The sequence below is a fragment of the Chiloscyllium punctatum genome, chromosome 17 (genome assembly GCF_047496795.1).
Source record: "Chiloscyllium punctatum isolate Juve2018m chromosome 17, sChiPun1.3, whole genome shotgun sequence".
NCBI classification, from domain to species: Eukaryota; Metazoa; Chordata; class Chondrichthyes; order Orectolobiformes; family Hemiscylliidae; genus Chiloscyllium; species Chiloscyllium punctatum.
Window position 1 is genome coordinate 101,504,228 of NC_092755.1, and position 17,198 is coordinate 101,521,425.

General features: G+C 41.4%; 1 protein-coding gene across 3 annotated transcripts in view; it reads right to left on the bottom strand.

The window, feature by feature from the left end:
• The window catches only part of emid1 (EMI domain containing 1), a 343,266-nt gene that overhangs the window by 66,736 nt on the left and 259,332 nt on the right, over positions 1-17,198 (bottom strand). For all 3 annotated transcript variants that reach the window (XM_072588069.1, XM_072588070.1, XM_072588071.1), the window contains exon 7: positions 6,918-6,989. In XM_072588069.1, coding sequence (XP_072444170.1) covers positions 6,918-6,989 — 72 coding nt within the window. The remainder of the gene's footprint in view (positions 1-6,917; positions 6,990-17,198) is intronic.

Genomic DNA, 17,198 nt, shown 5'->3' on the forward strand with positions numbered 1-17,198 from the left:
TCACAACTTGTTCACTACATAATTGGTAACTTTTTTCCCCTTTTCAAATGCACCCCCCTCCATGTCCCCTACCACTGTTTTACCCTCTTAACACAATTACACTAATGATGGAAATATGGCTCAATTGGTTCCAGCAAAGCTCCAAATCACCCAGGCAATCATTCTTCCTGCCTGAGTCTGGATAATGAATGCTGGCTCAATGTTTGACTGGGATAATCTACTAGAACTGAACCTGATCCTGCTCTTAAACTATCAGTAACACAACGATTTGCAGGAGTTTCCAAAAAAAAAAGGAATGGCAAATATTGTCCATTTCTACCTTGGGGAAGCCAGTTGCTGCATGCGCACACACTAACCCCCTAGAAATTTGCCAACTCAGCACAGACAAGGAATCAAATGAGAGAGTATGGACTTCCCTGGCCTCTAGTCCTCAGTATCACAAAACCATGATGTATTACCCATCAGCCAAGAAACATGTAACCAGAACTAATATTTACTTAACATACAAGTTATATGGTATAATTCATTTTAACTGAATCCCAATCACTCAACATAATGCCTCATATAAGTTGCCTTAGAAAACTATTGAGACAACTCTTACACACGTGGCACACACATGCATAGTTCACAGAAATTATTGCAAAGTTTTATGCTGTTCAGTTTATTTTAGTAGTTATTCTCTGCATAAGCTGTGGTTCCAAATATTTAATGTGTTCTCGAATTGGTGTCTGCTTCAAACATCAATTCTAGGTGTTTTCCAGCCTTATAAACCTCTGTGGAAATGATTTCTTCCACTCTTAGCTTTTAACCTTATCTATATGCTCATTCATTTTACACTGTTCAACGATGGGCTATGTAATGTTGCTCTGTGTACATATTCAACAGTTTCATAATTACATTGTCACGCGGGAATTGATGTAAATTTAAAAAAACACAATGACTTGAAATTCCACATTGACTTGGCCAAGAAATCCAGAAAAGATTGGCTGAACTGAACTGGTGCCAAATTGAATTTTACATCTCTGTAAGTTATCTTGGGAAATATTCATTTTAATCTCAAATCATTTGTTTTTACAGCCGCAATTTGAATTGGCATCTAACTGTAACTAAGCAGGTACATTAGATTAATACATAGCACATTGTCTTGTAAATGATATAACATCAGGTCCCCAACTATAATAAGGTCAATTACATTGGGTAAAATTTAATTCTCCCAGTGGTGGATTTGAGGGCGGGGGAGTTATTTTAAATGGGAGGAAGGCGTAGCAATGTAACCTCATCATTTTCCCACTTCAACCCAATTAAATCTGGGGGTGGGGGAGAAGGCATTTGACAGCCTTCTCAACCAGACACTATTTGTAGTCCTTAGGTGAGCAACGAATGCCCATTTCTCTGTTACATTCTACTCCCACTGATCTTCACTCAGTGTGGTGAGTTGCCACATAGGGAGCCAGTAAAAGATGTGGTGATGGTGACGACGTGGCTCATTCGCTTGGTGCGTGATCGAGGGACGCAGCGTTGGGGCAGAAACTGAGTGGCTCTTACCCCTGCTGGCCCCAACAAAGCCAGGAACCCCACCCCCACAGCCCCCTCCTGCTCTCACTGACCCGTGACCTGGGTTTTTCTGTGGGTGCAATATCGGCAGCAGCTAACAATCTTGGTGGTACTGTTGGCAATAAAGAGCTGCAGGCTCTGTTGGTTTGGCAGCTCTCTGGAGGAGGAATATCTGCCCAAGGAATCCTCAATCCTGAGGAAGGCCCCACACTGGCCAGATAACGGTGGCAGGACATCTCCAACAGAGTTACTGTCAGTTATCGCCTGGGGGCTCTGACATCTGTCCACCACGAACTTCCGTCCATTACATTTTTGGGACACTCCCTTTAACAGACAGTGCTACATGTAGTAGCAAGTTTGCTCCCCACTGGCCAAGAAGGATAAATCTCTCCTCCTTCAAATAGGCAACAGATGGAACTGACCATGTTCATCAATGTCGTTTTTAAAGCATTTGTATTGTACGCATATTTTGTTAAATTGAAAGCACATTTGGCATGCTTATAAAAGAAGTTTGGTTTCTGTCAACTAAAAGAATTAATTTGTAAGACTGTGGGATCCAACCTAGAAATATCAAAGCAGAACACTCCTCCATAAGTAATAGGATTGAATTTTATCCAGGTTGCCACCTCAACAGAACTGGATCAACCAGATCACGTTGAAAATAAATCACTCGCCAGAGAGCTGCGTAGTTTTAAACAAAAATTCACAAATGGTTACTTCTCTGAAATTATGTTTTTTGCTCTGTCACATGAGTTACTATGGACCAGAAGACCTACCTTTTGATTTTATTGCTGTTTCTACAAGTATGTAAGAATTTTACGATGTCTGGGTCTGATGTTTTTTGGCCAAGTCTGAGTTGTCATAGAGTCATAGAGATGTACAGCATGAAAACAGACCCTTCGGTCCAACCCGTCCATGCCGACCAGGTATCCCGACCCAATCTAGTTCCACCTGCCAGCACCCGGCCCATATCCCTCCAAACCCTTGTTGAATTTTTTTGGACGGTTTCTTAATGCAAGACCCAGAAGGTTTTTTCACCTCATCTCACCAAACTCACCTCATTAATTGCCTACTACACCACCAAGATATCCCTCATGGTACCATATATCATTCCCATAACAAATTGCAACTCAGTGGAAATCTCAGAATTCACCAGCATCCTTTATCCTTAAAAGCCTGTTGCGCACCCAGACAAGCTCTGTCAGTCCAGGGCTATCCTGCATGGCTCCTGCCATGTGTCTCAGACATAAAGACAGGGGGAAATCGGTGCCCTGCTTTCTGGGGCATGGAACCTGAGGTCCGATTGGATTGGGAGGTGGGGGCGAGGGGTGCAGAGGAGGGGTTTCATCTTCCTCCATGACTATCAACAGAGGCCACAACACCACAGCATGCCGCCTGGTCTGAGGTTGCCACTTGGGTTGAAGACCTCACTCTCTGGAGGAATAGGGAGAAAGTCAATGTGCTTTTCTAGCATAAGTGCCAGCATCTTCTCTCTGATAGCTCACAATCACTCTTTACTGTACCCAGCTCTCGCCAAGGCTCACCCTCTACCACTCTCACTCTTGCCTGCAATATCTTTTGTCATTTGCTGTCATGCATGCCAAACCCCACACCACTAAACCCTGACTGCTTCCTGAGCTGCCTGGTTATTCACGTGGGACACCTCTTGCTTTGGTCTCCTTTAATTACCTGCCTCTCTCCCACTCCAGGTGGAAAGCAGTGAACCCTACGAAGAGAGCAGCAAAAGTAAAGACATCATTCAACTCCCCAACCCTCTAAGAAGAGCATTCTGACCCTGACTGCCCTGAGCAGTCCCTGGACTGGTATTGGAGGCTGCCCATTACTTACTGTGACTGAAGACCTGCTGGCAACTATGATAAGCTTCCTGGCTTTGTCTCTGCATTAAATAGGAAGGCAAGGCAGTAGTAATAGGAGCGTGCCATCTCTGGCTGAGCAGGCAAAGCACTCAAAACTAAGACAGAGCAGGGGTGCTGTGAGCATCCAGGTCGGCTCTGGTAGAGTGAACGCTATGAAGAGCTTGGAGACACAGCCTGGTCCTGTCAGGGTGCATGTCCCTGAGTGCACAGTGTCCTCAGTACAGCACTACAAGGATCATTGCTGGTGCAGTCCACAATATTGCATTGAAGTACTGAAGTGCAGATGAAACTTGTAAGTGAACTAGAGATGTGCCATGAGGGGTGTTAGAGGCTGGCACACATCAGATACCTATGTCCACGTATGTTATGTGCATGTGGTCAGCATCTGTGGAGCATGCTCTGAGATGTTGGTGCCCCCTGTCCAATGTATTGGTTGGTTGGAGCAGGTGACAAGCTGAATCCACCAGGTGTTTGCTGTGGTTTCCTGTCGAATGTTCCCAGACATCGAGCCTGTTTGCTAAGTTGATAGGGCGGAAGCCTGAATGTTAATGAAGTGAGTTGTGTCACTGGCAAGGTATTTAACAAGCAATAATGACCATCCATTGGAATGTCATCGCTACCCAGACAGAATCTAAGCAAACCCCTCATCAATTGCATAGAAAATGGGACTGAGATGATCTTGATGCCTGCCACACTTGTCACCTCATTCTGCCATGTATCCTGCCACAGACCGTGTCAGTCCGACCCTCGATTCCACCCAATGAAGTTGTATATTAAATATCACCTTCAAAAATTATTGCCATGTCATTTTCTGGTATATTTTGCACGCCATGTTGCTGCAAAGTCACATTTCCAGCAATTCTACCAGCTTAATAAATCTCGTCTGAATGTAAAGTCAAGTCACAGAGTACTACAGGACCATATGGTCGCTCTCCCATTACAGAGAGAGAGATGACTGGTGATGGTTTAACCATGACTGGTGATGGCCTTGGCATTATTCTTTCAGCATATTTTGCTTGCTGCATTCTATGCTGAGTCTACAGAACAAAACTACCTGTACTGATTTTGCTGTCCCCTCATTAGCTGTTGCCTCGCTGAAATATCACTTCCAAGATCAACAGACTTTCTGGAAAGTAAGGTACTTCTAAAATATTGTAAAGTTGGGAATACAATTAGTCCCCTCGTAGACTGATCTGCATCAGTCCATGAGGCACATACCCAAATTTTCCCTAGCCAGAGCAGTACACAGGCTTGTGCAGCTTAAAGTGTCCCTGAACAGGTAGGCTGAGAGTATACATAACATGCAGTGTCAGACACTATTAATATCAAGCCAATGAGCTGATGCAATAAGACCATAAACCATCCAATGCAACTCCTCACATAACTTACAGAAGACAACTTAGAAATTTGACTGCTTTGCCTTCAGATAACGCTTTAAAGAAAACCAGGAAAGGGAGTTGTCAGGAGTAAGGGCAGAAGTAGCAGGAATCATTAACAGTGGGAAGCAATTGGAGGCTGAATTGGGAGGGTCATAGAGTCATAGAGGTGTGCAGCATGGAAACAGACCTTTCAGTCCCACTCGTCCATGCCGACCAGATATCCCAAACCAATCCAGATATCCCAACCTGCCAGCATCTGGCCCATATTGCTCCAAACTTTTCCTATTCATATACCCATCCAGATGCCTTTTAAATGTTGCAATTGTACTAGACTCCACCACTTTCTCTGGCAGCTTATTCCATACACGTACCACTGTCTGTGCGAAAAAGTTGCCCCTTAGGTCCCTTTTATATCTTTCCCCTCTCACCCTAAACCTATGCCCTCTAGTTCTGGACTCCTCCACCCCAGGAAAAGACTTTGTCTATTTATCCTATCCATGCGCCGCATGATTTTATAAACTTCTATAAGGTCACCCCTCAGCCTCAGACGCTCCCTCACACTAGATTTATTTCTGACTTGGTTGAGTTGAGAGCTGGATGGAGAGCTAGGTGTGATCCAGTGAGCATCACTCATCCACATATTTAGAATGTTTTGTTGGTTACTGCTTGCAGTGGTCCCTTTAAATATGTTTGGGGCAAATTATCAATAAAAAGTATCTCTGGTCCATCCACCCAACCTGAAGCACAAAACTCTGATGCTGTGGGTGCTCATGGTGTAGGGCTCCTCATTTGAATATGGCCCATCACTACCTTCCCAAGAGCAACAGGATGGGCAATCGATGCTGAGCTAACCAGTGAAACTCAAATCCTGTGAATGAATAACTAAAATAAAACAGAGGGCCTAATGCAGGTTTCAAGATTGGGACTTGAATGTGTCTTACACTTCCTACACCAATTTGGGCACACAGTGTATCTAATCAGCTCATAATGAAAAATCTACTTTCTGCTCACAAACATGGAGGCTTTGGTGCCCATTTAGACCATAAGACCATTAAAAATAGGAATAGGAGTAGACTATTTGGCCCCTCCACCCTGCTCCCCCATTCAATAGGATCATGGCTGATCCAACATTCCTCAGTTTCTTGCCTTTTCCCTGTAATCATGATTCCCTGTTGATCAAGAATCTATCTCATCCTTAAATATACACAAAGGCCCTGAACCCACAGATCTCTGTGGCAAGAAATTCCAAAGACTCTTAACCCTCTGAGAGAAGAAATTCCTCCTCACCTTAGTCTTAAATTGGCACCCCTTTATGCTGGAAGTGTGCCCTCTGGTTCTTAGACTTTCCCGGAGGGGTAGCATCTTCCATTGATTCTGTCAAGCCCCTTAAGGAACCTATATGTTTCAGTTTGATCATCTCTCATTCTTCTAAATTCCAATGAGTAGCCCCCAATCTACTGGGACTCCACACTAGGGATCATCCTTGTGAATGTTCCCTGAACTGCTTGAGTAATCGGCACTACACCATCCGTTTCTCAACCAATGACACTCATATGAGTTTTCTGCTCTGTACACATATAGTGCACTGAAGATACCCTGTTGTAATACATTTAAACAGGTTCTCAGGCATCCTTGCTGCTTTATGCATTCTGGTTTGGTTTGTATGCATTCTTCAGAACTCTAAATGTTAAGAGCAAGTAGCCATTTTCTTTAGTTACCTACACCGCTGTTTTGTACATTAATTGCTACTGCATACGGACTTTTAACAATAAATTTAATAATTCTCCAATCCATCAACAAAGACAAATGACAACCAAAACAAGTGTGAGTGAGAAATAGTGGACAAGTGGTTTAGAGAAATGAAAACAAAACAGAACAGGGAAAGAGGAAATGAACAAACAAAGTGATACCATGAAATGTAAATGTAAGTAAGTACAGACACAATCAAGCAGATAACAAATTATAAAGGAAAGGAAAACAGAAGAATTGAATTGAAGAATTTAGTAACAAAGAAATCTCCAAAATAATTGAGTGTAAGACAATAAATTACTTACAAGGGAAACTGAACTGGTCAATTCACATAAAGACCCAAGTGTCATCTACTAACCTGGTGGCCCCATAGCTCCTTTTGCTCCTGGCAATCCAGCTGGACCGCGCAAGCCTGGTTCACCCCTTGGACCTGGAATAATTAAGAAGTCTTTTTTTAAAATCCACAGACAATAGAAGGCTACAAAGCTTATGCAAATTAAAGAAATAATACTTCATTAGGACAACAAAAGTCTTCTACTGTACAGTTCATTAAAACAATAACAGTCAGAATATGTACTAGGTAAGCAACTTGGATTTTAAGTTGTTTGGCCGAAGTGGAAGAAAGGCTCCACCAGACTCATTAACAAGTGCAGTGTTCGCCTGGAAAATGGATTCATTTTATCCACATCCATTCCTCCCACAAGCTCACAAAGCCTGTGACTGTAGCTTATGTGAGCAAAAGTGCTCTGCAGTTTAATCCCTGATTCTCTCCTCAATACCAGTGGTTCATGCTAAAATTGATCGGTCAGGAAGGAGAATGGGTGGACAAAAGCAGAAATCAATAATCATTGCCCAGTAAGCCCTGCTGGATATTTGTCTCATAAAATAAGGAAACAATGAGAAATGCCTGTGATAAATCTCTTTCTAAGTTCAGTTGGTGGGCGGCACGGTGGCACAGTGGTTAGCACTGCTGCCTCACAGCGCCTGAGACCCGGGTTCAATTCCCGCCTCAGGCGACTGACTGTGTGGAGTTTGCACGTTCTCCCCGTGTCTGCGTGGGTTTCCTCCGGGTGCTCCGGTTTCCTCCCACAGTCCAAAGATGTGCAGGCCAGGTGAATTGGCCATGCTAAATTGCCCATAGTGTTAGGTAAGGGGTAAATGTAAATGTAGATGTAGGGGTATGGGTGGGTTACGCTTCGGCGGGGCGGTGTGGACTTGTTGGGCCGAAGGGCCTGTTTCCACACTGTAAGTAATCTAATCTAATATTTTGAAATAAGTAATACTGAAAAAGCAGACAATGACTATGTCAAAATATGACAAGGTCTCCCATTGAACCTTATCACTATCATGTCAATAAGCAAGTTTATGCAATGATTTAATTAGATTGTTAATTTTCTTGTGCTCCACACTGGCATAGTTTAATCATTCACAAGATTTTTGGTGATGAAAAACTGGTGTTATGGCATCCTCTGTTTTGTTCTGTGAATTCTGCTGCAATGCACAAGAAAGATTGTGAAAACACAAATATCAGTACCGAATCCAATTTTAAAAATTACTAAGGCTTGCAGAATTTGGCATTCTGGGACACTCAGATAGAAATTAAAGATTGTTTTGCCCCTGAACTTCTTTACTAAAGGCTGTTGACATGCTACAAATTTTTTGTTAGAGTCCGTGTGCCTTCGATTGTTATTGTTGAATTTGTGAGCCCTTTTGTTTCAATTACAGAGTGAGACAGCACAGAAACAGACCCTTCGGTCCTACCAGCCCATGGTGACCATAATCTCAAAGTAAACTACTCCCACCTGTCTGCATTAGCCCATATCCCTCCAAACCTTTCCTATTCATAAACTTATCCAAACATAATTTAAACATTGTAACTCTACCCAAATCCACCACTTCCCCAGAAGTTCATTCCACATACAAAGTATACAAACACAAAAAACTGCCCTCACATCTTCTTAAAATCTTCCTCCTCTCACAATAAAAATATGTCTCCTAGTCTTGAAATACCCCATCCTAAGGAAAAGACACCTGCCATTCACCTTATCCAAACCCCTCATTATTTCAGTAATCTTTATAAGGTCACCCCTCAATCTCTTATGTTCCAGTGAAAAAGTCCCAGCCTACCCAGCCTCTCTTTACAACTCAAACCCTCCATTTCTAGCAACATTCTAGTAATGCTCTTCTGAACTCTCTCTAGCTTAATAATATTCTTCCTGTAAGAGGGAGACCAGAACTGAAATGAACATATTAATTAACACAATCTGTAAACTTGTCTGTGTTTAAAAACAGTCGGTCATTCTGAAATCAGCTTGGTAACACAGCAGAAGAAATGACATAAGCAGGTTACTACAATCAATATCCGTGGCAAACCTTGCTACACATCCTCTACCACTCAGAGAAAAATTATGAAAAGAGGCCATTTCTACTTGAAGGTCAATTCACAAATACTAGTATGGCACAATCGAAAGAAAATCATTCCAAAAAATTGAAGACTGTAACACAGTTATTTACAACTGATGAATGATGACTCAAGCAAGATGCAATACATAATAACCACAGAAATGATGAGAATTTCAGCTGGAATTCATCTTACATGGGCTGGCCTTTTGCAGTAGATGTCAAAAATTAATAGGAATATAAAAACATTTAGGGCATTTAATTTCTCAAACCTTTTCCACCATTCAATGAAATCATGGCTGATCTGCAACCTAATGTTTTAAAAATTCTTTCATTGACTGCGGGCACCACTGGTTAGGCTGGTATTTATTGAATGCCAGAACACAAACAGAAATTGCTGCAAAAGCTCAAGCATGTCTGTGGTAGCCTGTCTGGAGAGAAAGCAGAGTTAAAGTTTTGGGTGCAGTGACCCTTCTGTTCTGATGAAGAGTCACTGGAATCTGAAACATTAACTCTTAGACCTATGGAGTTTTTCTAGCAATTTCTGTCTGTGTTTCTCATTTCCAGCATCTGCAGTTCTTGGGTTTATTTGTTGGTTGTCCCTAGTTGCCCTTGAGGGCATGTTCTTGAACCACTGCAATCCATATGATGTTGGTAGAACTTGCTGATATTTCATGAATGTAGCAGTGAACAGACACAATCTCAATCAGCACTCAGCTGCAAGGAAAAAAATCCAAGATGTCCAAGATTTGCTATTAATTTGGAAGAAATCAGATCAAATAGATCTCTGGAATCTTCCTTTGGGTGACATAGGTCAAATTTTCAAAGGAGTAAGGTGAAATCTCCCTGTAATGAACTATGCAAAAGCAATGCTGAAATATAAGTCTGTATACACAGAAGAATTATTCATTATAAATTGAAATATACACATCATATACAAGATGAGGAAGGATGTTGTGAAACTTGAAAGGGTTCAGAAAACATTTACAAGGATGTTGCCAGGTTTGGAGGACTTGAGCCATAGGGAAAGGCTGAATAGGCTGGAGCTATTTTCCCTGGAGCGTCGGAGGCTGAGGGGTGACCTTATAGAGGTTTATAAAATCATGAGGGGCATGGATAGGATAAATAGACAAGGCATTTTCCTTGGGGGTGGGGGAGTCCAGAACTAGAGGGCATAGGTTTAGGCTGAGAGGGGAAAGATATAAAAGGGACCTAAAGGGCAACTTTTTCACACAGAGGGTGGTGTGTGTATGGAATGAGCTGCCAGAGGAATTGGTGGAGGCTGGTACAATTACAACATTTAAAAGGCATCTGGATGGATATATGAATAGGAAGGGTTTAGAGGGATACGGGCCAAGTGCTGGCAAATGGGATTAGATTAGGTTTGGATAGCTGGTCAGCATGAACGAGTTGGACTGAAGGGTCTGTTTCCGTTCTGTACATTTCTATGAGTCTATGACTCCACTAGATTTGTCGGAGATAAAGGGGTAAAGAGTGGGTGTAAGCCGTTGAGATAGTGGACGAACCATGATCATGTTTATAAAAATTTCACACCAAAGCCAATTTTGTAAGTCTTGCTGAAATATTTGATATAAAAGCCTTTTCAGGGACACAGTGCATTCTTCAAGAAAGCTCTTAAATATTTTCTGAAGTTTTAGAAATATGGAGAAACCTTTTGGCCAATGGAAATAATTCACCCACCGAAAGAAGTGCAGAGAATTTTAGATGCAGGACATTGCAGAAGGACTGTAGACAACAGGCGTCTCTCACAGATGAAGGTAGTTAGGGAAATTTGGAATGAAAACACAAAATTAATCAAAACATAAAACTAGATTGGTACGCTATTTCACAGAATCACAGAATCCTTTTTCTATTTATTTTCCTTACCAACTGCATCCTCGGTGAGGGAATTCCATTATTTGTTTTCTCCGGGTATGTTTCACATACTATTCTGATTAGGGGGATACGTTGTTTACTCTTTTACTAGGAGGGTCTTTGCAACATTTGAATTCAGTCTTAATCTGGAAAGTCACTTTAACTAAAGTAGTGAATTTAATTATAAGCCTACTAAGTACAGGTCAAATTTAATTATTGCTGACCCTCTTCAACAGAAAAATAACTTAAAGCTGAGGGGAGATCTAATTGAAGTGCACAAAGTTATGATGGGTCAAGATAGAATGGATAAGGTGGCCCTATTCCTTTTCGTTGAGATACCCATACCCAAAGGACATGGATCCAAGGTAAGAGGCAGGAGGTAAAGAGGGAATTTGGTGTAAAATATCCAGATCGTGTTGGTGATCTGGAACTCACTGCCTGACATGACAGTACAGACAGAAACCCTCGTAACATTTCAAAACTAATTAGATATGCACTTGCAGTATAAAAACCTCCAAGGCGATGAACCGGAATTGGACAATGGGATATGTCTGGATGGGAATTTGTCATCTGAGCCATATGGTTTCCTTCCAGGCTGAAACTGAGAATTCTCTCCCTCTGAAAAATGTTTTAACAAATCTAAAAGACTGCTACAAAACTGGACCCAAAGTTAGTTAAAAATGCCCAAGTATTCCCATTGCCTCCCTAGCCCTCTCAGGTCAGGTATAGACTTCTATGAAGGCAACAGCAAAAACAGGGATTGTATGAGACAATGAATGAGCAAGGCTGTTCAAAGGGCACAGCGTTATTTTATTTCTCTCATACATTTACACAGTGACCAACATCAAGCTCCAAACTCTGCATCACATGTTCAGTTTACTGTCAGTCACTTTTTTGTTTCTCGTTTCAATTCTCTTTCAAAATCAAAGTATTTGATTCTCAATAACATTCCAAGGCATTATATCCCAGGGCTATATGATCAGCTGTATTCAAAAAGTGCATTACTTCTTGAAGGACGGCACCAAGTTCTCGAACTGAGGCCTCTTATTAAGCTGGACCAAGTTCTCGAACTGAGGCCTCTTATTAAGCTGGACCAAGTTCTCGAACTGAGGCCTCTTATTAAGCTGGACCAAGGTTTTTCCCCAACAAAGCCAATACTGAGAACCTTGGCGAATGGCAGTATTAAGCGGAGTGACTGAGTGGGACTCTTCACAGAGTAAATTAGGTTCATAAGAACATCAAAGTCGAGAGTGTGGTGCTGGAAAAGCACAGCAGGTCAGGCAGCATCCGAGGAGCAGGAGAATCGACGTTTCGAGCATAAGCCCTTCTTCAGGAATCTGCAGTTCTCACTTTCTCCTCATAAAAACATCAAAACCAAATAGCTCTAATTTCCTATATCTTGAAGTGACAAGAGACAATGTAAGGTCATTGATTTCAATGCACATGGACTGGTGCTGGTAATGATATTCCTGAGGAAATGCTATTTGAGCCCACACACCAAAATGATTGCCCAATATTCTTTGTGTTTATCCATGGTGAACCAACGGGTACTAAATGATTTTGTTAGTGACTTACTGGTGTATGAAATGTCATAGACAAGAGGGAGAGGTGAACTGAATTATTATTACTGCCCTTCTCTCCTCTTCATAAAAGGGGGGGTTTTATTTTACATTTTGCTTTTAAGAATAAATGTGGATCTGCTTCCCAAAACCAAATTTAAAAAGACCAACTTAAAAAGATACAGGAAATGCTTCACCTTTAAAATAATGTCGGGGTTACTATTGCATTCAAAACTTGGGGCAACAGCTTATCATACATATTACAAAGATATGCATCCAAGAAAGGAAAGAAAAAGGAAAGGAGAAAAGTTACAAATGATAAATTACTTCAAATCAAAGATATCAGAATTAGCAATAAAGTTAATGTTGGACAGGTCTTTCCGTTGCTTGTGCACACAGTCCTTTCTGCAATAGCTCAGATGCAGTCAAGTTGCTGGTGAAGGTGCAGTGGTTATAAGCTTGGATGTGGTTCACAATGCAGGCGAAATGCAGGCTTCTTATCAGAGATCAGACTTTTAAGAGATATTGAGATCAGAGGCATGGAACTACTTACTGTTCTGATGTTACAAGCAGATTGACAAACACAAGTCAAAACTGATAGCTAAAGTCAAATGGAAAAGCAGTTTCAGACACATAGCTGGAGCTCTGATTTGGGATACTCAGCTAATGAGGTCAATTATGTCACCTCATCAAACTATGTGCTTTGGTAGCAGACAACTGTCGAGTCATATGTACGAAGTCAAGCCATAATAGGTTTCGATGGTCTCCTTTATTCAGAACTTGCAGAGCTAGGTGTCTTGTTGACTAGTCCTTTATGTTTGGTTGGCTAGAATGTTCATCCAATGCAGGAAGTGACATCTTACAGAAGGTGATGAGCTCAAATTTTGCCTGACGATTACTGGAAATTTCTGGAAGCAATGACGTTATTCATTCTCTGCTTGACAGCAGTCATATGAAAGTATTACAGGTGTCCATTTTAAAAAAAGGGTTTACAAGATAATATAGATTTCAAAATGACAATTTCGGATCTCTCACTTCATGCCCTCTGAACAACACAAGTGCTTTAGTTCTCTCCATAATGGGACAAAAAAACAATTGGCAAGTCAGGATTGAAACATCAGGCATTATTGAGAAGAGCTTCAAGAGTAGCCTTGGTGGTGGAGCAAGGGTCAGAGGGAACTGGGAGAATAAACGTGAGTGTACCCATATTGGTTTTCTGCTACTGGGGAAGTTGTCCCCGATTAATTTGGGGCAAGAGGGCCAAATGAGGAAATCCTGCCCACTGTCAGTGGGGAAGTTGGCTCATTAACTGTGATGATAAAAATAATTAATTATGTCTGATTATTCCTGAGCCCACGGGAATTTAGCAGGAGCTCAATGATTCTCCTGATCTCATACTGCCATTCTATGCCTTCTGAAGGCTGCACAGCAAATCCTGTTGCCAATGGCCATACAGGGAATGTCACTCATTTATAGATAATTTATGATAATTTATGTCACTCATTTACAGATAATTGAGGGACCTTGCATCAGGAAGAAGAGAGTGGTGTGGCTGCTGAAAACTATGACCCTGTCCTTCTCATCTGCCCCAACTCCATCTCCCTTCAATGTAACTCCAAACCCTCTCGCTGGCAGAGCTATCTCAAATTGCTTACCAAAAATACAGCCCACATGACCTGCACACAGGGACTAAGAGGGTATTAACCCTTATTCATTAAAATTGAACCTCTTTGCACTCTTGGTTTATTTATCAGCTGAAACAATGTCCCTGGAGAGCCTTGCCTCAGGTTTTCTGCAATTAAAATAATATTTCATATCCAAATAAGGAGCATTTAAGGTAATGAAGAAGCCTGAATAAGACAGGATTGTTTTCTACTGAAATAAAATGGTTTTACTGCAAGCAGTAGAAATATCTCCATCATTAATTGTCTGCACGACAGTATGGCTGGCTTTTGCCTGAACAATGACCAGTTATTAGCAATGGTAAGGCATGTACAATTATAATATTCTCACACCTTCAATTAGATGCCTCAGAGAAACATGAAGTAATCCTCCCACTAAGCTAACATATGCAATACAAACATATGGGACTATATTATGCCTGTAATTCAAATTGATGGAACATGTGGGGTAAGTTGAAAATACTACCATTACTACAGATATCCCAATAATGTAATGTCATAATCAAACATGGCAAATGACAGCTCTTTGCCATTTAACCAAAATACCGTACAGTATACACAATGTTTCTAAATCACACCAAAGTAAATAGTTTTGTCTGATCACCCTCTATGTTACCCAACTTGTATTCCTTAACTGTTTAAAGATGCCTTAACATTGCCAATATGTTCACACATTTTAAAATAATATAACAAATATTATTTAAAGTTCTGTTTTACTTTGCAGCACACCTTGTGATGTATTCAGTAAACCTTATTATTATACGTTAAATCTCAGTGATCAGTTTAAATGGCGATTTCCTTAGCAACTAACAGTACAGATTTAGGCAATTGCCCAACAGACATTCAGTTAGAAATGAATAATCTTCACTAAACCACACAATCATTGTGCTTAACTTGTTTTAAAACACAGTCATCTGGAAATCGGAATGATCACAGAAAGGTGATACCAGAAGAGAAATAAAAATGACTACATTCATCTTCAAGACAGCATGTGACCAAAAGACTACACCACAGCGTTCTTGTGTAATTTTAGTCAGTGGAAAATGTTCTGGTAACTGGACACTCCGCAGGATTGCTGGAGACCAATTATCACAGCCCCAAGGCATCACAGCAGGAATCTCTCAAAGATGTCCCAGCTCTATAATTATCAGTTGCCCTGTCACACTTGTGTCGTGCATTCATGAGCCTATAGAGATGATGGACAGTTTTAACTTTTAAAAAGGAAAGAACAATATAGCATATGGGACAATTACCATGACCTGAGATGACCTCTGAGGGGCAGGTGATCTTCTGTGATTTCTGCACAAAGGATTAACTCCTGTCTGAACGTGTTTCTGAAAAATTCATAAAATGTAAACAACCGTGGGCTCATTCTCCTGAATCAGCAAACAATCAACAAAAACTATCTCTTGTGGGCTGACCTAAGACTGGAATCTATGGACTCTCAGACTTGCTGGAGAAGTCATAAGTGGGTGTCAAACACCACATTCCATTCTCTATTGTATGGCGATGACTTCTAAAGAAACTATTCTGGGTGGAAAATTGATTAAATGTGACACAGATAAGGAATCTTATTATCCCAAGAACCAGGGCAAAACTGGATAAGTCCAATGGGACAAGAGAGGGAGTTCCTTCAGCCAGCAGAGTCCTGTCTAACAACCAGTCAACCCAGAGTGAGCAAAGGGAGCTGATTTATTTTTGATTTGGAGGTGCCGGTGTTGGACTGGGGCATACAAAGTTAAAATCGCAGAACACCAGGTTATAGTCCAACAGGTTGTTTTGGAAGCACTAGCTTTCGGAGTGTTGCTTCTTCATCAGGTGGTTGTGGAGTATATATTTTCAGCTGCAAAGGTTTATACCCTTGGAAACTTGATCATAATCCCGTCTGGAGATCCAGAGACTTCAAACCTCCACTGTTCTCCGAAGGATGACAAGAGGGAACCCATGTAGGCCTTTGTACCTTATTGAAGTCCATGTGAATCTGTTTTGTTTCTTGTATTCTGTTACTAATTTCGTTGCATTTAGTTGATCTGTCTTTACATATGGGAATCTTTATGTAGGTGAAGGAACGAGTGCATTTGTTGCATTTAATTTACAGGATGTTGTGTGAATAAACATTTACCTTTTCTTCTGACTTAACGTATCCAAAAGTCTGCTGCATGTTTATTTCTGAAAATTGCTATGATCAATAGGGTTTAAAACATTTGCTCGAAAGCAAATCTTGCTGCAGATAACTGAGAGATGAGGAATAGAGGGAAGATTATCCCACCATCTTTCTCCCTGCCCATAACAATGTTCTGTCAGGAGGAAAGTTGATTCTTCATTATTTGAGACTTTCAGGATAGTGAAGCAGCCATTCCAACACTGAGAAGATCTGAATAACAGCATGATTTGATCCAACAAGTGGGAGGTAATGAATAATCTTCAACCTGGCCAATTTCTTAGATATTCAATGGCATGACACTACAAATTCCTCATCAACAATGTCTTGGCACTCGCTTTTGAAGAGATGTTCAATTAGCCATATGTATAATATGTGACTAAAACAGAGCAAAGGCTGCATATTCTGTGGCTAATGACTCACTTCCTAAACATTTGAAGCTTGTACAATACTTACAAGGCTCATAGAAGAAAACTATTGGCCCATGACATCTGTATTGCCAGAGCTACACTAAATCTACACTCGGGCAGCACAGTGGCTCAGTGGTTAGCACTGCAGTCTCACAGCACCAGGGATCCAGGTTCAATTCCAGCCTCGGGTGACTGTGTGGAGTTTGCACATTCTCCCCGTGTCTGCGTGGGTTTCCTCTGGGTGCTCTGGTTTCCTCCCACAGTCCAAAGATGTTCAGGTCAGGTGAATTGTCCATGCTAAATTGCCCATTGTGCTAGGTGCATTAGTCAAAGGGGGATGGGTCTGGGTGGGTTGCTCTTCGGAGGGTCAGTGTGGACTTGTTGGACCGAGGGGTTTGTTTCCACACTGTAGGGAATCTAATCTAATCACTATTCACACCCCCTTGAATGTTATGCTATTTCACATGCTTATCCAAATGCCTTTTAAAGAGTGTGAGCTTACCTGCCTCTTCTACCCTCCCAGGCAGTGCATTCCAGATCCCACCACCATCC